The sequence below is a fragment of the Anser brachyrhynchus genome, assembly GCF_964034855.1.
Source record: "Anser brachyrhynchus genome assembly, chromosome: 6".
Taxonomy (NCBI): Eukaryota; Metazoa; Chordata; class Aves; order Anseriformes; family Anatidae; genus Anser; species Anser brachyrhynchus.
Window position 1 is genome coordinate 22092149 of NC_137700.1, and position 24802 is coordinate 22116950.

At 40.9% G+C, this 24802-nt stretch overlaps 1 protein-coding gene across 29 annotated transcripts in view; it reads left to right on the forward strand.

Moving 5' to 3' along the window:
• Positions 1–24802, forward strand: part of PCDH15 (protocadherin related 15) — a 539977-nt gene that overhangs the window by 173124 nt on the left and 342051 nt on the right. For 24 of the 29 annotated variants that reach the window (XM_080598442.1, XM_080598431.1, XM_080598455.1 and 21 more), the window contains one exon: positions 11606–11724. The exons of 1 other annotated variant lie outside the window; for it this stretch is intronic. In XM_080598442.1, the coding sequence (XP_080454568.1) occupies positions 11634–11724 (91 nt within the window). In that variant the 5' untranslated portion in view covers positions 11606–11633. Of the gene's footprint in view, positions 1–84; positions 179–227; positions 1332–5698; positions 5805–11605; positions 11725–24802 lie in introns of those variants that run through there. 4 more of the 29 variants (XM_080598457.1, XM_080598458.1, XM_080598456.1 and 1 more) reach the window with 4 other exon arrangements.

Here is a 24802-nt window from a genome sequence, read left to right on the forward strand (position 1 = left end):
AACGAGTCCAAATGTTCAGTTCATGTTTTCAGTTAATTTCTTTGTATTTATTCATGTTTTGTATTCCTGTCTGTATTCATGTAGCACAGAAGCACTACATTAGTCAAGTGAAAAATACGTTGCTGCAGCAGTTCTGGTAGCCAAGATCTTTGTCAATTCTCTGTGACGTCTCTTTCAGGTGAAAAGTAATGCTTGGGCTTGTTGTATTCTCAGAGGTGAGGGTTGGGTTTTTTGGGGGGTGAGGAGGGGGCATTTCTTGCTTTGGTTGATGAGGGAGGGTTTATGTCCCACAGTGACTTAAAGTCAGTTCATCTGTCCTTTCTGAGACCTTCTTCTCTGGTGCCTCCTTGGGAACTTATGGTAGAAACACCAGTGTTTAATGCTCTGGGATTTTCTGTTGTCCTCTATAATGCCATTATAATTTGGGTCATATTTCTATCCCTTCTAATGCTCCCAAGCATTTTGTTTACTTTAGCTCAGTGCCCATTACACTACAGCAGCTATCTATACTGCTTCCTCTGAGGGGATAATGTCTAAAAAGCTGATAAATTCAGAATCCATATTTGCATTCATGAATATGTTATTTGTCCCAGTGTGCATTTTTATCCAAATTGAAATTCATTTCCCCAGCTATTGCTCAGGTACCAAATGCATTTAAATCCTCGCAGAGCTGCTCACAATCCCCCAGGGCTGTTAAAAACGCTGCTGGGACCTTTCACTGGTGGGGTCCCCGTGCTCCATGCTGCTCTGCTGACTCCCTCCTGGCACCTGCTGCTCCTTCAACCAGTGCTGGTACAGCGGTAAACCATGCAGACCAGCTCCTCTGTTTGTTAGCTTTCAGTTTTCTTCTGGATTTGCCACTAAAATTGTCAGATTATAATTGTTTTCTGCAATTTAGCATTTTTTTCTTGGACAGCTGATCCCGCTTCCCCTTGTGAAGCGCCACAGAGCCATGTCTCTTTGGCCACAGCCCTTTTCCTAAAGAGTGTTGTTCCTTATTTTCTGACTTCAGAAAACTGACTTCAGACTTTGTGTGATTGTTTCCAGGCCATCGGTGACTTGCAAATGCTAACAGATGCATGGCGGCTTTCTAGTTCACTGCTGTCAGATTCCTAGGTGGCCAAACTATTTATTTGGTGTCATGGTCAGAGCAGCTTCCCGAATGGATAGACACTACTCGTCCTTGAATAAAGCAAGCTGTTACCTAGTTGTCCATCCGGAGGACATTGTTCCGCCTGGACGATGCAGACACTAATCTTCTTGTGAGGGTCAACAGTGTTTTTTGTCAGGACCAGTGATTCTGAACTTTGGATCACGTTATATTACTCCAGGTAAAAGAGATATGTTAATCCCTGGTTTCTGAAACTTGTTCTGTTCTCTTATCTCGCTGCTGAACTTATGATCATTCCTGGTAGGTACGGTTTTGACTCATTCGTGCGCTCTGTGGGTGGCAGCAAGTGTCAAAGCTCTGCTGGCTTCCTGCACGCTCTATTCAACTTCACCAGCTCAGCCTTTAATGCCTTCTAAACTCCGAGTATTTTGAAATTCACAGAAATGTCAGCTCGGTAACAATGAAAATATCAAGTAGGATGCTAGGAGTGCTGTCTGCCTCTCAGGGCATGTCTGTTGGCTTTTGCCTGTCCTTCCCACAGCTGGCCTCAGTCAGTGCCAAAACAGTGGCACGAGGTGACCCTGTGTGGGTGTGAGGATGTTGTCTGACAGTCTTTATACGAACAATGTTGTTGTTTGCCTTTATGAAACCTTACAGAAAATACTTTCCGCAGTCTTATTTACATAACTTCGGCATCTTTTGAAATTTGAGTAACAATTATTGTGTGGCTTGATTAGCAGGCTCCAGCTCAGCTGTCCAGGCTGATGAGGCTTCACAGCAAATTTGTGGTGATGCACGAGAGGTATAAACAACATTCATGGAATTGATTATAGGAGGCTCTTTATTGTCTCAAAGCTTGCTGGAGTACTTGGCTTATGGCTTCAGTAATTCATTTAAGTGCCTGGTAAACGTGTAGCTGAATGTAACTGGTAATGCGTTGAGTGACCCAGGAAGCAAGGAGCTGATAAACATCAAATGTGCAGTTTGCTACATTTCTGGAAAAGAGATATCAATTCTTTATTAAATATATCCATTTATGATGGGCACTGTGGAGAGAAGTGTCTGAGAAGTACTGAGAAATGAGGAAAGGCAGGTATTGCCTTTTGCCCCAAGAGTGCCAAGGAGGGTGGACTGAACCAAATCGTTTGTGTACAGGAATGGGATGTGCATCAGCTTTTGTAGGATGCCTTTGTCCCACTGCACGTAGGTTGGACAGGAGAAGTGTGTAGCTGAGTGCCCTGCTCAGCGTCTCAAAACAGGGTGGAGTTAGTTGCAACAAGCAGCAGCAGTGGAGGACTTTGGGTTTATTTTCTATGATGAATTAAACAAAACTTGTAGAGCGAAGGAGCTTTGAGCTGTGCCCTCCCCACAGGAATCTGCCTAGGAACAGGATTGGTGGGAGCAGCATTACGAGTCGGACCGTAGGCATCTCTTCTTGAGGGCTGGTTTGCCAGGGTTCTCTGTAGGTGGTAATCACAGGTAGGTAAGGACAAACTGCTTCATAATGGTAAGCGGAAAATCTGTATTTCCAGAGAAACTAAGTGCAGGTGAAGACATCTCAAACCTTCTAAACTTTACTTTTACGTAGTCTGTGAGTTGGAGTGCAGATGTACAAAAACTCTGATCTGCCTTAATCAGCCTTAGCACTTGTAAGCTGTCCCAGCTTCGAAAGCTAGGACTATTTTTAAAGCTTTTGGCCCAGTAATGCATAACTGCACACCCTTCTACTTGACAGTCAGGTAGCTGAATATAATTTCTGCTAAGTGTGTGCAAATGTATATGCATTTTAATTCTGAAATGCCTTTTGAAGTATTTTAACAGAGCTAATAAAAAGCTGTAATTACTCCAGGATGTGTTTAATAGTACTCTTGGCATGCGATGACTAACAGGCAAGGAGAATCAGTCGTCTTCTGACTTCATACAGAAACATAGGCTTTGCTTTGACAAGTTCGATGTATTTATTTTACAAAATTTACATCTGAGTTCAGAGAAGTGAAGCTGCAGCATATAAATCCGACTTGAGAAAATGTAATTTTCTCCAATAAAATAAATTCACGTAACGCAGTTGTGGACATGCCCGTTGCCATAATGGAAGTTGGGGTTTAAGCCTTGAGCTCTTGAGAACTGGCAGGTTTCCTCGAGGGTGTTCAGAGGTGCTCTGAGGGAACCGTGCCTGGTGTGAGAGGGACATAAGCCTCTGGTGGGTCTGTGCCATCCAGCAGGGACAGGAGAGCTGCAGGCAGAACTCTGTAGGTGTGGGTGGTTCGGCCTGGGTGTGTTTGAAGGTTGTATCGTCCTAAAAGATGAAGTCATCCTGGGGAGTGTGGAGAGATACCTACAGCCAGAAATTGGGTTCCTGTAGTGGTGCTCAGAATGAGCCCCCTGAACTGTCTGGTCTTCTTGGAAGGGAGCTGCATAGCAGAAATTGACCTCGTTGCAGTAATTGCTCACCAGGGTTTGCCCAGCAAATGTGAGACCAGTCAGTACTGAGGCAGGTGCTATCAAACCCTGATCTTGAAGAACAAAAAAGCAACTGGCAGTGCAGAACCTATGCTCTTACAATTGGCTTTTTAGTATCTGTCTTTCGAGAAGTCATTCCTGGACTTTTTTTTTTTGGTAATTCAAGTCCAAATGAGATGCAGCTGAATGCTGGGGCCAGGTGTTGGGGTGACCAAAGCAGCCTGTGGGACAGCCCTGCAGCTGCAGCTCTGCCACCATGCTGTACTCCCTGTGCCTGAACTTGCTTTTCCCCACATATGATTCATCTGGGCTGCCCCTGTGAGAATCCTGCTCTTTGAGAGCTCGGGTGGGAGCTGGGAGAAACCTGAACTTTCTGCCCATCCTGGTGTTTCAAAAATCCAACGTTTGTTTCACTGCAAGGTAACCAAGTTCTTCCTCGGTTTTTGCTTAGAGAAAACCTCTGATTTGCTCCTCTGCCTTAAGTGAGCCCAGTGAAAGAGAGAAGGCTTCAGGAGTGGAGGAATGGAGAGATTTCTGGGATATGGTCCTATACTTGTCTTGCAGTAGAAGCAGTGAAACTGATCTTTGTATTTCTATATCAAGCTGTCTTTCCATTATTAACTAGTAAAGTAGCCAGTACTTTAATGTATAATTTAAGCTTTGTGGGCATATTTTGTAAAGACAAAGGTTATTGAAGAACTAACTTAAAAATATATATATAATCTATATTAGTCAGAAGTATTTAAGGGTTTTGTGATAAGCAGTTAATGTTACTTCTTAGAGTCCTCTGGCAGTGATGTAAGGAGCTGTAGGATATTTTTCCCCTCTCCTCATCCTAGAGCCACTGCCTGCAGGTAGCAGTCTTAGATGTACAGCCCAATGCAGGCCTGAACTTGGGAGCATCTTTGCATTAAGCAGTGGCAGCCTCCCGTGAGAGTGGGGTTGTTGTATAGGCTGAGTGCACGCAGAGTTTTGGGGTACTGAATGTATATGTGGTGCCTCTGCATTAAAAACCAGGGTCTGGAGACAGGACTGAATTGGCTATCCTGTTTACTCACCCACGATTAAGAGGATGTAATCCATCTCATGGCTGGATTGCTTCTCAGAAAATACAGAAAATAACTCCAGCGATTGCAACTAATGATGAAGCAGGAAGCAAAAACCCCTCTCCATCTCTACCTCAGTTACTCTGTCAAAGCTTTTTTCTATTTTTGGTGGTACAGTTGACATTTCTCTGAGCAAACCTGCATATACTTAGTAATCTTCCGTCTTTTCTCTGGAAATTAATGGTGTGTGGAGGGAAAATATTATCTTCATTATTGAGGGTGAGTTAGGGGAATACCAGTCGCTTTGGTTTGGGGTACGCAGCACTGAAATAAACTTAGGAATTTCAGTGTTGAAGTAAAAGTGACTCTTTACGTTTTGAAGTGCATCTTTTGCATTAAATGCAAAACTAAAATTAAATTTTGCTACGGGGTCAGCTGTACGTAGATGAGGTACTGTTGTACTAAAGTTTTAAATTGTTTTTTTTTTTGCTAACGTGGAGGCAAGTAACTTGCTGTTACTGATGTTCTCCATTGGCTTGGAAATACCTTGCTGTGGCAGTGACTGTGACTGTGTTGGGAAAGTGGCCATTTTTGTAAGAAGAACGTAGGGCAGGGGAATAATTAAAACTGTTAGGCCTTAGAGGAAAATGGGCAAGGAGGAATTCAGGGATTACTTGAATGTAATGAGAGTGAACACATCCATAAGAATGGATCCAGCACCCATGAAAAAGGAATGAGTTGTGAGTATGTTTGATTATTGAAACTGAATCTTAAAAATCTTCACATCATTGAAAGGATCCAATCAAGGAAAGGACAGTAACAAAATCCACACAATTTGTCCTAGTTCTATAGCGTGAAAATCTTCTTAGCTAATGTAAGAGGGGTTAAGTATATCAAAGAGTTCATAGGCTGAAATATTTCCATGTGGAGTGCTCAAGCAGTATTCATAAAATAAAAACTGTGATAGTGTTCTAGTTAAAACTAGATCATGCAAAATTGGAGAAAGGATTGTATTTGTACTGTAAACTATTCAATATAACCCCAGTTCAACCAAATATTTGCATATGCTTAACTTCTTCAGGAGAGCATATAAACAGGTGTTTGACTTCAGTAAACGGAGTTATTCGGTTATTCACACTGGGTGCTGAAGTGGAGCTGTAAATAGCTCTCGTGGCTTTAACCCCAAGGTAAGCTTTGCCTTCACTGGCTCTGATCACACGCCGATGCTGAGGCGGGCTCGGCAGCTCTCTGGGAAGTGCAGAGAGTGGGCACGGGAGTTGGCAGGCTAATCTTTTATTTCCCAGGACATCCCTGAGCTTGTGAGCTGGAATTTTTTTTTTTGTCAAGCCTTAACTGAAGGTGTTCCCCAGCCCTGTAGTTCCCCAGCTGATGTGCTCCAGATGTGCAAATGGCCGTTCAGCCCTGTGACCCTGCTGATGGGAGGTGAAAACCCTGCAAGGTGCTCGGTGTGGGTGTCGGGTCCCAGCACTGACCACTGCCATGCACGTCCCACCTGCTTGCAGGCGTAAATGCAGCAGTGCCGTGCCGTTGGGGCGGCAATAGGAGAGGGTGGGCGCTCTGCTGCACCTGCATGGGGTATGGCATGTGTCAAGCCAGCTGTGGCTGCCTACCCAGTGACATGACACTCGTTAAGAATAGCACTGAGGCAAACCAGAGGTGCTTTTTGTCTGTTCGCATGTTTAAGTATTTTTGAAGTGTTTTCTTCTGTTGACAGTTCAACATAATTGTTTCGGAAACAGAAATAAAGCATTTGGGACATATAGTTAATGGACCATAGCTTTAACCTAGCCACAAACGCTGTCAGACTGTAAAGAAAATTCATCTCCTATTTGGCTTCTGTAAGAGACGCTTTTTTACCATTTCTGCTGACATTTCTGATATATTATGGCACCAGTTCCATCACAGCACAAGCATTTGCACTTCAGAGACCCCGTTTTTGTGTCTGCAATCATCAGGCATTTTATCTGATCGGTAATAATACAGATGAGCCCATAATAAAACTGTCCACTATAATTTTTCCTGTTTTTAAAGAATTCTGTACGTAGACTTCTAAAAGTCATTTATTTTATACCTGAATGTTTTATCACAATTGTAATATTCAAAAGGCAACACCCATAAACAAAATGTGTGACTGTTGATCCTTGAAGGAGTTCTGGTTGGTTGTGTAAAATCACAGCATTCATGTAAATAGGTATTTAAACATTTATAAACATGCTGTACTGTTCTTCCAACCATGGTAATTTCACAGGAGCTATTGTTCTTGACGTATATTAAATGGCAAATGCTTGTTTACGTGTACTTAGTGATTTGTAAGTGTGTACTTTCTCCTCTTAGAATGAGTTATAAACTGTGTTTGCCTCAAAGATGGGTTCAACTTTGCTGCTAGCGGTAAGAAGGCATTCAAGTTGCTGCTATGCCAATGTTCATGTTGTGGTGCTGTTACATTCTGCGCTTTGTAGGGAGCCTTGGCTAGGCTCTGAATAACCCAACTGCCTCTGACTTGGGGCAAAATCAGTCCAAAGCTGAGATTTTTTTTTTTTTTTTATTAAAAACAACATAGAAACACCATGTTCTGGTGCAACTTAAGCGCTAGTTTTGGCTTGGAAATTTGCTGGAGACCAGTGGGGACAATGTTAGCCAGGGTTTGGGTATTTGTACAGCAGTTTTTCTTTCTCTGTTACCTCTTAACCACATCTATAATAGTTTTGTTTTTTTCCTCTCCCTTGCCTATCTTTCTCTGAGGTTAAATTTTATAAAGAATCAGTTCCTTCCAACGCATGGCATTAGCATATACCTGAGTTCAGAGGGCTTCTCTAACTTCAATTATTTCCTTACCAAGAACAAATTTGCATTGGTATTTATTATTTGCTTATTTTACCCTGACCAAGGCTATTTATTTTAATTAAGTCCATGTTTCTCTGGTCAGCTTCAAATGAATGTAGAGTTTTTAAGTACTGCAATAACAATGGATCTTAGGTATTTAAGATTACAAGAATAGCATTGGGTCTTAAATATATTCCAGGTGCTTGGATGCCATGACTCATTTGATTTCTGTTTTTCTTTTTTTTTTTTTTCCCATTCACCTTTATCCTGTCTTAAAACTTTTTGAAATGTGTCTTATAGATGACTTGCTGGAGTTTGAGCGATTCAATAGCTACAATGGTGAAAGATTAAAATAATAATAAAAATAAAACAGAAGTGACATGAGGAGAGGTGGTGATTGCTCCTTGGAGTGCCATCACGGCACTGCTGCAGTCGAGCTGCAAATACCACCAGTGATCGGCTGGTGCTGCCACCCCTCTGGGGAAACACGGGTGTACTTGTGTTTCTCGGGACCTCTGTCTCGTTTTGTGTCTCAGTACACACGTACAGTCAAACGTGGAATGCTCCTGCAAGAATATTTTTGAAGCTTTTTTTTAAAAAAAAAAAAGATACAGACATGCCAAAAATTGGAGTTCCCCAAAACCTCAACTCTCTTTATTTTTCATTAAGGATTTTCGTGTGTGAATATATAACTTCTCATTGCCTGTGGTAATATCAAACTTCAGAATTTTGCTGCAGCAATGTTGGTATATTTTCCTAGATTTCCTAATCTTTTAAGACTTACTATATGCCGTTACTTTACAGATATTCCTATATTCCTTTTATTAGCAATTCACAATTGTCCTTTGCCATGTCAGACTGCATTTACAGCTGAACACTATTTCTTATAGACTGTGGACCTTTTGGAACTGTGTAATAACTTGTTGGGTGGTTGTGAGCTATTTGTGAGTTAGCAGAATCTGCTTAACTTTGGTAGGAGCATCCTTGCTTTCTACGTTTTCATACCAGCTTTTTTTCCGATTATAAATTGGAGGAGAAAAGGAGGCCAATTTGTATGCACTTGTATATAGAGATGCTTATTCTTAGAGTAGCAGTGCTGCTGTTCTCATGTTTTACTTGACTTTTCATCAAAATCAAAAATAAGCCTGCCAAGATTCTGTCCTGAAATCTCTCTAGAGTAGACTTGACTCAAGAACGTCAGCTGAGCTCTGAATAGCTCTTTCAAAAATAGGACGTCGTGATTTGGAGGTGTGGATTTTCTTTTTTTTTTTTTTCCCGAGGTTGTAAATTTAAATATTTGAGGTCTCTGAAGTGTGTGTATGGACATTTCGTTCTAGGACTTGGAGCACACTCAGTCTGCATATGCCTGTGATCTTTATTAGGCCAAGCTGAAGAAACTAAATTAGTCTCTTGAACAACCACCTGTCTCCATTTTTGAGATGTTAAGAGGTTGGAGGCACTTGACAGTAAATGTCACCTCGTGCAATAATAATGCTATGTGTTTAAACTTAAAAGCAATGGGGCCCAATGCTTTTAGGATCTCCTGTGAATGTGGGAGGAAAAACTGGTGAAGTATTGAGATGTTTGCATTCTCAAAAGCATCCAGCAAGCTTGATCTTGACATTTGTATTTGTTTAATAACCATCTTGGCAATGTAGATGCTCTCAGCCTTGATTTAAAAGTAGTCAGCCTAGAATATAGTATGGTGGAAGTAGCTTCTGTCCTTCGAAGATGCCGTTGCAGAATCCAGAATTACTTCTGAGTTGGCTAAATGGAAGTGACAGTGCACGTGAGCTTTTTGGTTACTAGGGTAAGTAAAGGGGGAAAAAGCCACTTTTGACCAGCACAAAGTCTTGCGCATGCTTCTGGGGGGGGATTCCTTTTTTTCCTTTCTATTTCCTTGAGGACTAGCTGCTCTATTCGTCTAGCAGTTACATGCTTTCCAATTTATTGGTAACATGTTTATGAGCCCGAAGCTTCCTTTTCCTAGCAGCATTAACAGGCTTATAACAGAAAGTTGGCCAAACGGATTGTGAGATCTCTGCTAACAATTCTGGTGTCCTCTTGTGGGTGGGAACTATAGCCCCATTAGGAAAAGTCTGAAGTTCTTACTTGAGCTGTTTCCCCTGGAGCTAGGGACAGAGACTGTTGTAGGAGTGCCGGCAGCGGAGGAGGGAGGAGGAAGATGGGCACATGTTCATGGTACGTAGATCCTGTTGCTTGGCCTGGATTCACTGACTCACATAATCATGAGCTGTCCTGTCAGACTGATGTTTGTGCAGCTGAAATGCAAACACACAGTCCCCCCAAGATTCACACTGCTACCTAGAGCCTCCATGCTGGATGTGTGGTATTTATGTTCTTCCTGAAGCTGCTGCACGTTGCAGCTGATGGCCTGCACTGGCCAGGGTGGCAGGAGCCAGACATCAACCCAGATCAGGAGTGGGAAGGCTCCTCATCATCTTTAATGCCTTAGTGAGGGGTGGAGTGGTGAATGTGCTCTGCCATCCCCCCCCCCTCCATTTTTATTTTCATAGCACTCTTTTAGTAGTGAGCTTTAGTATTAAAATCCCTGGAAAGCAAAAAAGTCAGAGGTGATCTCCTTGGCCTTTGGAAAGAAGAAAGGAGCTTTGATCGATGTATAAGGGAGCCTAAGGCATCCCTGCACCCTGTGTGACTTGTGCTGGGAAGCAGGCAAAACTAGGGACGGTAAATATTTCAGTAAATACGGTCCTCTGAATCTAGTTCATTAAACTTCACTGCTTGCTTTCTTTATCCTTTTTGAAAATTCTGGCTTCTTCCTGCAGAGCACTAACACTTGTTGGGGTGTTTTTTGAAGAGGAACAGGTTTAGATCGTAGCGCTATTTCCTTCTTATTAACCAAAATGTTTTGCAAGTTGATACAACTTGGAGTAAGTTCAGATCTTGGAGAAATTCCCGTCTTTTACAATACCTAATGAAACTTTTCTGTTGGTGGAAACCCTACATCCTTTTGGTGTGGATTAGCAGAGTGTGATCCCAAAGGATGTCTGTATGCCCTAAGTTGGTGGCATAGTTTTGTGGTGCGAATTAGACCCTGTCCGTACGTTTGTGTTTTTCTATAAGCTGGGTCCGTGGAAGGAAATGACAGCAGAACCCCAGCACTGTGCCACCAGGCGGATCGGGCTGTGTTAGTGCTGGAGCTGTGAAGTGAGGGGGAAGCAGTCTGTTTGTTTGACTTGGAATGAGATACAGGGCTTTTGTAACCACAATGGGAAGTTATAAGCGGAAACTGGCAATGAAATCTGAGTCAAGTGCTTTGCTTGGGAAAACTGACAGCACTTAAACCCTTTTTATACAATAGCTTGTTTTTATAATGCTGTAACTCTCTCCCCATTTCATGCTTCTGTTGCTAGGAAGTTCATTGTATTTGTCACAATGTTTTTTAATGTGTAGGAATATTTTTAAATAATTCAGTTCTGGGCTACAGAAATATGTTAATTCTCTTTATTGGAGCAATAAAACAGTTTTATATAACTTTCTAATGTTACTCATTCTAAATATGCTCTGGAATTCATCCAAACCTGTCTTTGTTCATCCAGACCTGTCTTGGCCAATTTATTCTTCTGATTTTGTTTTGATTTGTTCTGTTTTTTTGTTTGTGTTTTTTTTTTTTCCTCCCCTGCTGGACACTTACCTACAGCATTATTGGAGGAGGCCATTTACTGGGTTCACTCATGTTTTTGCTGGGAGATGTTCTGCCGGGCACTGGGTTTGGATGCTGGGTCTCTGCTGACTCTTGCAATTAAACATCAGTTTTAATAAGCAGAACTTCTCCCATAGGGTCACTTCTTCAAAGTACTGTGAAGCATAAAGCTGAAGCAGGAAGAGTAAAAAAATATAAAATAATAATTTTATGGAAATTACAACTTAATAAAGCAAATGCAAGATTCTTGCTTGGTAGGCTGTGCGTACGTGATTATCAAATTAATGTACATTTGTATGTTTTAATGTTAATGGGATTAAGCTTACTTGTTTAACAGGTATGGTCCATAACAGTTCAACATTGTATATGCCCTATATGCATCCATAGCTATGGAATAGTTTACAGTCACCTTTGTAGGGGTGGTTGACTAATGCATGTATCAAATCTTTGTTTTTTCAGATCTGCCTTGAGTGAAGTGTGACAAAAAATGCTACAGCGGTTTTGTCTCTGGAAGTGGTTAGCTGTAGGGATTGCACTCGCTACTGTCTTAGCGGGTTCCTTGGCCCAGAACGATGAAGGTAAGGCTTTTGCTGTGGGAGGGATGGGATGATTCTGTGATTTGCTTTGTCCCCCAGGAGTTATCAAATGAACAAGTGGTAGGGAAGATAGGGTACAGTAAAGAGTTAGCATTGGATGCTAACATTGTAATTTTTTTCTTATTTATTGAAAGAGTTACCTTACCTTGCTTTACTTGTAAGTGGATAGTTACAGCACTGGAAACAGTGGTTTCAGAGAATTCTTAATTTTTAATTCTTAAAAAGAGGACTTCAAAAATACTAAAGTGATCTTGTAAGAAAGAGCATGAGCTATTGGTGCCACATCTCTGTTAAATTTAATTAAAAATACCAGAAATCTGTTCCTCCAGTTATCTGTAGTAATACAGAATTACAGATGGAGGTACCTTGGTCCATCTTCTGTTTCAAAAACTGCAGATTTGTACCTTTTTGTTACAGTTGCTTTAGAGGAAGGGAAAGATACTTGTCCACAGTTATACATGAAGCTATTGTTCATTAATGGTAATGTGCCTGTAACACATAGTGGCTTCCTGACTTAGAAAGGCTGTGAAGCCTGTACCTCAGCAGTTATTGATCTGTTGGTAACGCTGTCTGATGGGATCACGTGGTAGGAGAGAAGCCCTGCGGCTTCTTCGCTCTGTTTTAAGAGTCATCTAGAGTAATGAAATTTGCATCAGTGACAGATAGCAATGGCAGCAGAAACTCAGCTGATTAGATTTTTGTTTTTCAAATTTCCGTGTGCTGTTTTGACTTTTTATCTGCTGCTTCTGTTTAATGTTTGCAGTAATTCCATGAAAACTTGCCGATAAAACTTTTCTTCCTGTCACCAGGAAGTGGGGAAGACCTGAAAATACAGAATATTGTAAACGGGTCTAAATATTGTGGACAACTTAGAGCTAATAATCTGTCTACTCCAGCTGTCCACCTCTTTGAAGGCAGTATGCAGACACTACCAGGGTTTTACGGGCTTCCCGTTAGTGCATTAACTTAGATTCTTGAAATGTGGTGTTTTGTGTTTAATCCAATGTTTCAGATGGATTTGTAGTGATCCCTGCTAGGGTGGCCACGTAATGATTTTCTTCCTGCTTTTTTTGTATGTTTTAGCTTGTGCCATTGAATTTAGCACATAACCCAAACAGGTTTTTATCATTGAAGTTCTCTTGTTATACAGCCTGAACAGAGGGTGCCTTGATTTTCAGTGAATATCAGTTTGAATATAGCCAAGAGTACTATTACTTCACTGGGGGAAAGGTTCAGAAATATATATGCCATACCAAATACCATTGCTTGAGGAATATGTAGCTGAACCACTTATGATGCAAACTCAGGAATTAATTTATTTTTCTTCCTGTATTCAGGGAAGTGAATTTAGTTAAAAGTGTTCCTGTTATCTTTGTTCTCTGTATAAATGCCATAATGATATAATAGAGGAAAAAATACATGGAAATTAATTTAAGCCAGGGTAGGATATTGGTTACTCAACAAATATCATATAGCTAAGTAGGCAATGCATTTTAAAAAATCTTTTGAAATGTATTTCTCGAAGCTAAAAAGAAAGCTATGTTCCATACTTAACTCATTGCAGGAAAGTGTTTTGGCATGACTTGTACCATACCAGTAGAGTTACTTGAATTTGCACTGTCAAAATTTGTAATCTAACATATAGCAGATATGACAGATGCACTCTTTTAGCAATTGCAATTTAAGAATAGCATAATTATTTTAACAGCACAACAATCATGAATACAAACAGGAAAATCAATTATGGCATAAATTATAACTTATTTCTTTGCATCTAGCATGCAAATGAGCTGTTTTCATGGTTGTAGCAGTGCATATTTGGTTAGTTGCATGCCAATATTACTGCATTTTGCTCCATTAGCCATCAGTTTCTGTATTTTGGATGTTTTTGCTTGACATCCTAAGCCATCAAATCTTTTCCCAGCCATAGCAATTGACAATGTTACAAATAAGCCTTAAAAACTTTATACCAGACTATCTTGGAAATGTTTAGACTTCTTTCTTGCTACACTTACAAGAGAGCTTTCCCAGAATCTCGTTTGTTCACTTGCTGTTGTTTCGTTCCTGCCCTGAGTTTATTCATGGCTAGCTGGCAGTGCCTGCGTAATCTTTCAGTTCAGGTAATGTGTTTCCATCTCTGGTGTTTCTACTCTTCAGCCAAAGGATCGTTAGACAGCAATAATTCCCTGTTTCGGTTTTTGCTTGCTAACCTAAACAAACGTGTTTCTGAAAGCTGCCCTTGCACCTGGGTTCTCCTTCCTCTCCTGATCCTGGAAGTCCTGCTGCGTCCTCCTTTCGGCTGAAATGCCTCTCCCGAGTGTGCTTGCTGGCATTTGAGTTCGGTGGCCAAGTGGCCTCCTGCCAGCCCCTTGCTCTGCCAATTGTGCTTTGCTGTCTCTGTTCGAGTTGCTTCCCCTACTGAAGCGTATTTTGTGTGTTGTGGTAGCAGGCAGGTCATGGTGAGATTATTTTTTTGTTGATGAAATGCAAATACTTTACATCTCCTGTAGTCCCCTTGTATTAAAAACAAACACCAAAAATATATTAAAGGAAAAATTTTCTTGTTAGAGTTACCACATTTGTCTCAGTATACCATTGGAAAATGCAGTGTTTTCTCCCATGGATTTCATTGTCTGCGTTGTTGTATTGCTCAGCTGTGTGGCATGCCAGAATAGATGCAAGACTGGATGAATGGGTACTGTGGTGGATATTTTTTCCTTGTAAAGAAAGAAATGTGGTTTTCTGTTTCTGCTGCCTCTGGTTTGCTCTTTTCCAAGCAGGAGAAATGCTGCGTATTTGTGTGTTGCGATGCATTATATGTGTATGTATGTTACGTTTGTGTGTGTGTGTATATATATATATATACACACACACATTTACAAAAGATGCATTTTATTTATCTTACACATATATAATATAAAATGTATCATTTTATTTAAGTAATACATATGGGTAAGTAAAAGTAGTAATGTCAGTTACAAACTGACAAAAAAGACAAATTTCTATGAAAGTAGAAATGTCAGTTACAGCCTTGCAATATGTAAAATTAGGCCAGCTACAGTGGCTTTTATTTATTTTTTTTTAGTGATGTTCTGATAAATTCCAAGTCAAACTCTCAGGCTAAAAGAAGCAGTGAGGAGGAAGGTGGAAGCCCAGGATGCAATCTCTTTTTTTCTTTTAGGCATAGTGTATTTGACTAGACAAAAAAAAAGTTAGCAGCAATCTTTTGGTCAGTGGAGAAGGCTGCTGAATTTAAACTCTATCTGTGTGTGCTCTGATGCCACAAACCAATCCAGCAGAAGAATTGACAATTAGCAGACTTGCTAATCTTTAGTGGTTTAGTCTTAGTGTATATCTGTCATAAAGGACATAGTTGTGAACTGGGGGGGCTTCCAGTAACTGTTATCCCATCCTATCTCTTATTTACTTATTTGGCTTATTTACTTCCCAAAATATCAACGTTTGAATTCCCCTTGCGTTTGGTATGGAACCAATACTTACATTTTAATATTTGTTACAATAGGAAGGAACTGTTTTGATTTTTTTAAAAGCTTTTTTTTTCAAAAGTATGGGTGGATTTGAACTTTGCACCAAAGCAGTATGATGTCATGTTCTAATAAGCTTCTAGTTACCACTTTTTTGCTTTATTTTGACTGCTATAACCTCCTGAACAGGACATGTGCCATTGACAGCTGCTCTGTGGCAAATGTGACCGTCACTGACAGCTCAATGGTTTTTGTTCACTTCTAATCTGCCAGCAAGATCTTTTCTTAGAGTATGAGACTCTCTAGCAGGAATGCCTCTGCAGAACAAAGATGACATGCTTGGGAAACTTGGAGACATGTATTGTTAGCATTTTTGTTGCAGTCCAAATTAACATGTAGATGGAGGGGAAGAAATTACCATTTAGGTTTGGATATAAGGTAGTATGTATTGCTTTTCTTCCTTAAGCCAACGAAGACCCTTGAAGGGCTGTATCAACGTTTCCTCCTCTATACTTCTATACGTAGAAGTATAGGCTTGTCTGGAGCAAAGTACACGGTAGGGAGAAATCAAGGAAATAACTGACTTGCTTGAGGACTGTTCACTAGATATCAAAAACATCACCCTGGTGTTTGATAAGAGCACAGCTGAGCGCTGCAGTCGGGTTGTGTTGAACATAGAGCACGGTGGCTGCTGAATACATTACCTTGAATGCAGAAGGATGCAAAACTGACCACGTGGGCAGCCGCCCGCAGTAGCAGAATGCCAGGTGAGCCTGACGGCCTGCCTGGCTGTGCTGAAGGTGTTGGAGAATCATCTCCTGCTGCACCTGAAAAGTGAAGTTGGTGAAATGAATGACTTCATTGCTGCTCTTACTAAACCCTTAATGCTGTCAGAAATATAGCCGTTTGTGGAAATTTACTCTGCAAATATGTAAATAATTCTGAGTTTCAGGATGCAGAGTAGGGATGCAGATTTCCTCTCTAAGTAATATTTAAAAACATTTAAAAATGTGAACGGATTCATGCAGTTACTCACGTAATTGCATATATTATCTTGGTTGAGCAAACTAAACAGAGTGCTCCTAGTCCTACCGCGTCAGACTGTACTTAGCTAGCCAGGGTCCTGGGGTGCTCCTGCTCTTCCATCTCCTTGCTTTGTGCTCCTGAATTCTTTTGCACATCAAACCAAAAACCCACGTGAGCAGTTGGAGTTGCTGGGTGTATTTTCCACTGGTTCAGTAAGCTGGGCTGTCCCACCTGCAGCTGCACAACTGCTGGGTCTGCAGCAGCGGAGGGTGGTGGCAGTCCATTAGTACTTGGTGCTGGCAGCTGAAATTAAATAATGAGGCTAATAAGAAGATTTTGTTAACTATGTGTTTCACTTCATAAGGGAAAACTTTTTTTTTTTCCCTATCAGGATATAAGGAACGGCCTTACCTATTTAAATTGTCTTTATCATTACACTGGCGTGGAGATTACATTTTAAATATGGATTTTCCTTTGAAAAGCACAACTGTGCGATTCACTTTGTCACCAGGACTGGGCAGACACAAGTTCTTTCAGCTGTTTTTGTGCTGCACAGGACCCATCTATTAGTTACTGTCTTTAATTCAGTTTAACACGGCCTTTGCTACAAAAATTTGAGTAACTGGAGGGCCTCAAAAATCACTTTAAGAGGCTACTTTAAAAATAAAATGGTTTCAGAACCTGATGTATGACTGTCAGGCAGTAAATTAACTGCAGAAAATGCATATTTGAATACACGGAGCCCATTTATCATTTCCGGAGCCTTATGCTGCACACATGCAGTGGAGGAGGAAGAATGCAAACAGGTGCTTGCCTAAGGGCCGCCTGGGAAACCCTTTGCTCCTCAGAACAGAAGTCATTTGTTTGCTTGCTTTATGAAAAGTCAATGCTTTTGGTTGAGAGCTCTGGTGCCAGGTTCTGCAGTGGTCCTAAAGGGAAAGGAGCTGTCGTTGGTGTCTTTGAAGAGGAGCTCAGCCATTATTTCCTCTGAGGAGTTCTTCAAAACACGTCTGACGGGGCATCCTGGCATGCCACCAGCAGTGCTTTGAGTCGGCAGAAGACCTATTTCTCTTTGGGAAGAGGCAAGTTAAATTTCTGAAATAAATGTATGAGGAGCAAGCTTCATCCTCCTTTAAGGCCCGTGTGCTGAATGAGGCAGGAAGCCATCTTTTGGGACAAGAGATCCCAGATCCCAGCTTGGGACATGCCAGGCTCTTTTTGCTCAAGCCTTACTCTTTGTCCCACGAGATATTGTGTGTCAGACTCCTGTTGTATTGCCTGGAACGTATAATTGCAGGCATGGTCTACGAGGCAGCAACGACTTGACCGACCTGAACGTGAACACTGACTGGTGCACTCCTCCAAGGGGTGGTGTAAGGCTCACATCTGGGGAGGGCAGGCCTGGGGAAGGGCAGGCAAGCCCTTGTGGAAGGGCACTGGCACAGCTGGCATCCCCTCTGTGACAGTGACTTGGTCTTCAGGATTTTCCTAGAGTAGATAACTCCAATGATACTGGGCCGAACTCTTAAAATCAGGGACAGTTGTGTCTGTCTGCATTTGTGTGTCGGTTTGTGGCCATAGAGCAGGCATATTGAGCAGAGCCAACTCCCGTACTGGTCCTTCTTGTGCTTTAGTGGTTATTTTGAGGGAGTCATGATGAGCGGGGATACATCTGTGTGAATTTATTTGATAAATTAGTGTTTTGATATGTAAACAGAATCAGAGTAAGGAAAGTCAGGTTTTCAAGAACGTTATGATATGTGATCTCCATCTCGTGTCCAGATTTCACAGAACAAATTTACCAATTCCACTGAAACTAATCCCTTATATCTAAGTGAGGCAGTGCACTGAGACTGTGAATAAGACATTGCTTTCTTGGATGTGGTAGCTTTCACCCTAATTTGGGGGATAAGGCAGGATTTGTTTGTATTGCTGAGTGCAGAAGATTATAAAGTAAATGCTCAGTGAATTTATTCTGTAGTAAAGCTCTTCGGTCATGAATATTCAGACCTTAATTGTAAATGTGCATGCATTAAAATGTAAAGTTTGCATAAACTTGTAAATTTGGGCTTCTCTCTTCTGATTACCATGAAGACACCTAAGGCAGCCACCTTTGCTGCACAGGATTTGCCATAACTCTACTGACATCTTTTTCTCTGGGCTTGAATTATCTGCAAAGGTTCCTCCTCTGCACCCATGAACACTCTTAATGTCACTCCCAACAGAAGCCGTTTGCTGTAGGTGAGACCCTGCCAGTTTAATTACTGAAAATATTCCAAGAAACTGTACTTTTTGCAGAGTTCCATGTGTTCTTACATAGTTCTTTGCAACTTAAGCTCCGTCTGCACTCCTGGAGTAAATCCTCTCGCTTACCTGCCGAATCGATGCACCTCCTCCAACTGGATCAGCAAGACCTGTGTGTTTCATCGTACTCCAGTTTTCTCTTAAACATAACCACATTTGCAGTTCAGTCGACCAGTAGGTCTTGTAATTAGACAGCTCATGCTGATTGAACGTGCTTGCTTATATAGGAGACCCTTAATAAGAACAAGTGTAAATATTTTAATTTGTCTGCTTAGTGAAATTAGTTTGTAGGAAATGAGACTTTGAAGTTGTTTTTAGAACAACAACTAAATTAAAGCAATAACTGGTCTGACTTTCAAAAAAAAAAACACAAAAAAACAGTTGAGTTATACTACAAATAACGGGAAATAAAATGTGGTTCCATCCCTTATTGGCCTGTTACTGTTTCTTGTGGGTAGGCACCATTTACATTGCCTAATTGATTTTTATTGGAAATAATGATGATGACTTTTTGTTTGTATTTTTTATTGTATATGTAGCAATGGTTTTGGAACTGAGAATCCCAGGGTGTGTCGTGTTGGCGTGGGAGGTTGGTAGTGTCCTTCATAATAAGATCATTTTCAGACTAACCCATTCTGAAAATACTAAGGCGAAGCAGTAGGTCTGGGGAGGAGTCCAAGCTGTTAGGTAGGAAACTCCAAAGCTGCAATTCTCTACTGTAGGCTTCATTTCAGGCACATGACATGTGAGGAATGGGGTGAGGTATGAGAATCCAGACTCTCTGAATTTAATATGTTCATCTGTTTAAAGGTAAAGAGGCTGGAGGAAGGGGGGGAAGAAACACCCCTTTGTTCCTTCCTCTTTCTCCAGACTTTGTCTTCTTCCTTCTTCGACATTCTGGGGCATGTTCTCTTGTGAGCACAGTCCTCCCTAAATACCCAGTTTTGTGCATTAGTATCTCTTAGATCTGTGGGGTTCCCTGTCCTGCCCCTCAGCTTTATTGCTAGCTTGGCAACCTGCAGATTCCCTCTGCTCCTAAGCGTCGCTTGTCCCTCCCCGTCATATTACTTTCCAACCTCTCGTCCTATTTTTCCCCATCTCATTCAGTAGAGCAATAAGAATTATTTTCTGAACGTTTATATGAGACTGTCACATGCTGACAAACTGTGATTGAAACTGCCTCCCTGTTGTTACTATGCTTCAATTTAATCCCTTTTTGACAAGATGTATCTGTTTTAAGCAAGGCACAAGGACTTCTGCCTGATCAAAACTTGATTTTATTATACTCAGATTTTCATAAAACAAGAGCTGAGTCACAATGATACTAGTGTCCTTCAGAATACACAAGTTATGTGCATTACAAAGTACAGATCTGGCTTTGTATCGCTTCCAAAACCTAGTTTGGGTAAAATATCCACTGCCCTACCCCTGTTGGGTTATCTCATACTTCTGGCAGAATGGAAAAATGTTTATAAGCAACCTCACTACAAATAAGGTCATTTAAATGCTTACCATTACATGTCTTGATAGGTAAGTATTAAAACTGCTTAAAAATTAAATAAACCACCCCTAACTGGTATTTTTAGAAATCCAGTGGTTGTTCTAGAACAATACAAGAAGATGGAGACTTGTGTTTTGCTTGGTTTGCTTCCTTGGGATGTGCACTTTGCACTTAAAAAGTGTAATTGTCAGTGATTAATCTGTTTGTTACCCAAATTGCATTGGGAGTGGAGATCATGTGCATGTGTTCAGCTTTCATCTTCAACGAGGCTGACTTTAAAGGCAGCATTTGTTGTGAGAGCTTCAGAACAAGAAATGGATCTGGCAGCTTTTTTGGAAGTTTTCCCCGTCTTCACTGGGGATGTGACCGGATGGCCTTCTGTTGCCTTGATAGTTACCCCACCTACAGCCTGGTGCTGAACGAGAGAAATGCTCTAGGACCACAGCTGGGTTCAGTTTGACTTAGGCTTGTGTCTTTATCTCTGTTAAATACTGAAATGCCTTCACCTGGTTGATGGCTGCTTGAGCATCTCACCTGCTTTGTGCCAAACTGCTGATTTTAAGGTCCTCTGTGTAAAGAGCCACGACAAGGATGGATTTTCAAGTGGGTGGAGTGGGACACCCTCCCACTCCCCAATTATTTCTAAAATAGGCTCAAACTTGCTGCTAATTTGCAGAAGATCTATTGCCTTCAGATCTCTGCAGTTCTGCTGTTTGTTTCCTGGCTAAAGCACTGCACTAGCCTCAAAGAAAAATGAATTACAATCTTTGGTACAGATTAGCAGGGAGGCACTTTTGCTTCAGTTCAATTAGCTCCTGTATCAGAAATGGCACTTCGAGCTGCATCGGTAACAGGGGTAATTCCCTGCTTTATTACGTGGCAGGGCGGGACATCCGACTGAGCAGTGGGGCACTGCAAGGACGCTTCCAATTACAGTAGCAATAAATAGGAAGTTTTAATTAACATAGGAAAAGATCGGTAGTACCGTTACTAAGTTTTTCTGAAAAAATTAGGTGTGAAGTCTTTATCCAGAGGAGATCTTGACTTTGTTGTTGATTACTCGGTAAGGATGGACTTGTATTGAGGAAGGCTTATAATAGTTCGTGTTTTCCAGCACTTCTGAAGAAGGCCTGAACTTCTGCAGAGCCTGAGACAGCAGATCGGCTGTGGTGTCTGCAGGGCAGTGCGTTTGGGCAGTAATTGTAAAGAATGAGCTCTCACAGCTCATCCTAATGCATGCGTTTTACAGTAATCATTTTCAGATTAGGGGATTGTTAGTGTTCATCTGTTGTCTGTCATTAAACGTAGACAGTGCTTTTCCTGACTAAAGCTCATGTAAGCTCAGTCAATTGCTGGGGATTTATAAGGAATTGCTGGGCAGGAAATATCTGGGATTTTCAACTTTTAAAACAAAAACAAACACACGAAACACAAAGGAACGTCCCTTTTTTCCATTAATATTGCTGTTGCTTTTGAAGAGACTGCTGTTTGTAATTGTGTGTCCTGCAGTATCAGGCAGATACATACTTTCCCGATGGGTAAGACTTCACGTATTTAATGTGAGCTTACTAATAGATCAAAGAGAAAGGACTCAGAAAGCCTTCTGTCTTGAAGAATTTTGTCTGCATATATTCATACCTGTGCACAGATAGGTATGAATATCCTCTCCTAGCTGTTCCAGGGAATCTCTATTGAAAGACAGGAAATGTTTTGTATGTGGCAAAAGGAAAATTTGGGGGAAAGCTGAAGGAAAGCAGTAATGGATTTTAAAAAGTCTTACTGAGTTTTTTTTTTATTAAAATATCCTTTACTGTAGTAAATTAAATACTAGGGCATGTGAGGCCTTAAATTGGTGCAGAGATGAATAGCTTTTATCTGTAGTCTACAACGAGCAGAAATCAAATATTGAAATACTGTCAGATGGTCATGGTGCCGCTTTTTAAGCCTGACTGCAGAGCGAAGGGCTGAGGAGGTGAAAAAGGGAGCAAGGGAGAGAAGTGAGTGTGTTCTCAGACAGGGTTTATAAATGGAGTTTCTCTGCAATCGCAGGCTAAACAGAAGTGGTGCCATATCACCCTGACAGGCTTATATTCATGAAAAGATGTGTGTTGTGCTATTGCTGTGAGGCTGCCTACACTGCCATTTCGGTTTTCTGTTGTGCCTTCGGTAGGGATAAGAGTTACCGCTTCTCATTTTGGAAACATCCAAATGTTGTGATTTCTATCCAGCGTATTGCAAACTGCTTTTAAAGCTTCAAGCAGGTTCTGTGTATGCTATATTTGTGTTGCTGGAGATGCAAGGTGTGGTGGTGTTCTTTTGTCACCAGTTGGACAATTTGGACTGATCATGTTTCCTGAGAAATAGCTGGGATTTTTTTTTTTTTGCTTTTATCCATATTGCATTTTGAAAGAATGTCAGGGGAAGAAAGTAAATCAGTGAGCTATTTTTCTGCCCCACAGTATGTCTGATAATGACACCCAGTGACAGTGCAGTTGATGCATTTAATTTTTATGAGTTAATAGTGATATTATTCTCTCACACTGTCTTTCATAGAAACCATATTTTACTCATATTTGCGAATAATTCTTCACTCATCCGTCTTTTTTCATAAAATCACTGGGATTCTGCAGTGTGAATAAGTAAAATGTTTAATGTGTTTCTGGGATTATAGCTAGTGTTTAGGTAAAGTTAAGTGATGCCTTTCACATGTTTCTGTCAGTTCTCTGTATTTGGTTATCCAGCAATAACAGGGACAAGCTGGTGTGAGGCAGGGGGCTTCAGGTAAGTCTCAGATGGGAGCAAGCCTCTGTGACAAGGTCAGTGCCACTTCTCAGGAGGCAGAGACGGACAAAGCTCGCTGTGGCTGATGTTCATCATGGCACGGTTTTGCTGTTTAGAATAAGGTTTGTACCACTATTGTTAGCTGCAGTTCTATAGTGTCTGGTGTTGTATCTCACGGCTTCTAGACATACAAGGATGAAAATGGAGAAAATCATGGCATGAGCTTGAAGATGCTCCAAGTTCTTTTTCAAAATCGTACTCAGATGCTAAATGGCTTTTTGAGCCAGAATGTTTAAGCTGTTTTGTTCAGTGTGCAAAGTTACAGATGCACAACTTGGAAACTTCAGCTCCCTTTCTCCAGTGCCTTTTTTCATTCCAAGTTTTCCTTTACATTTTTATATTGCAAAATTCATTGGAAAAGAAAAATGTGGGCACTCTTCTTTGCTAGCTTTACAACAATTTAGAGTTCTTGTAAAGTATTTTATGCTATGTGAAAAAATGAACAAATATTTTTCAGTGCAGACCATGTATTTTCTGAGAGGAAGCCCATCGTTTATGATGATTCCATTCTGAGAAGCATTTTAAGGGTTATCTGAGCCTTCTTTTTTTTCCTGTTTGGCAACAGTGCAGGAGTGAGGAAAGAAAAAAACAACTTTTTTTTTTTTAAATGTTGCCAAGTTGTATTATGGCCTGATACAAGTACTAGCTCATTTGGTAAGGATTGTTTTCTACATTAGAGGGGAAGGTTTGAAGGTTTTTGTGCGTGTAGGTACATCTTGTGAGCCATCTGTTCCGGTGACCCTTTGGTTTTTTTTCTGTGGTTTTGAGAGAAGAAAAATGCATTTGTATATCACTTGTACCTGAGCATGCCATCTAACTGATATTTCATAACAGATGCAACTGTAGCAAATTTTACAGCCTTAAATGTCTTTCAGTAGCAGACATTAATCAGACAAGGATGGGTTATTTTATGGCCTTGAATTGTCTTTATTGTTTATAGCTTCTTCACTAAAATGCCATGCTCTATTTCTTACCAGAAGTTCACAAAGTATGTTTGTCCTTAGGAAATCAGTTTTATGTTCAATTAAATTGGGCATCTGCAAATCCCATTAAGCATAGTGGTACGGTACAAGAAGACGGTTTCATTTTGCAGAGGTAGGGTTAGTGGCAGTAGTTATTTGTACATTTTCTATAACAAAGTGGCTACTTTTTGCCTGTCTGGATTACTGTGTAGTATCTTCAGCAAGAATAGTACTGCTTCTACACGTGCAGTGTAGTTTGGGAGCACTGGAGAGGTTTAGTTCTGAAGTACTTTCTGGATGAACAGGTCCTCTTTCTGGGCTGCGTTAGTTACAGTTTTACAGTATGAAGGTAAAGACAAGCCTAAAGTAATCTCTTTTGTAGTGCTGTTAGATTATGAGCTGTTGTGTTAACTCCAAAATTTTGATTGTCTTCGAGTGGGGAAAAAAAAAAAGATTTATAAGTGAAAAGTTACCAGTGATTTAGAAAAAAATGGGAAATACTGTCACTGAGATCACAACAAGATCGAGGATCTTACAAGCCCCGAGAAATAGCAGTCTGCTTCTCTTCTGATCAGCCGTAACTGCTCTTTCAGATCTGTCTGGCAGCATCTCAAAGGCACAACTGTATGTCCGTTCCTCGAGTCTCAAGTGCACAACCTGCAGGAAAGCAATATTATTTTTCACTTAATGAGCTTGAGCACACGAGCAATTAAGACAACATAATTGAATGAAGCTAATCAGGAAGACACAGAAGCTTGCCTCCGGGATGCTGCTCAAGTCAATTGCTCCTCATATCTCCAGTTTTATCTGTTCAGTTAATAACACCAATGGGTATAGTGGCACGGGCTGGTGATTTCACAGCTCCGGGGGATTAGAGGTTTTGTTTTGTTTTTAGGACTTGGTCTTTTTCTGCTGCTAAAGAGGTAGTGATTAACAGGTGA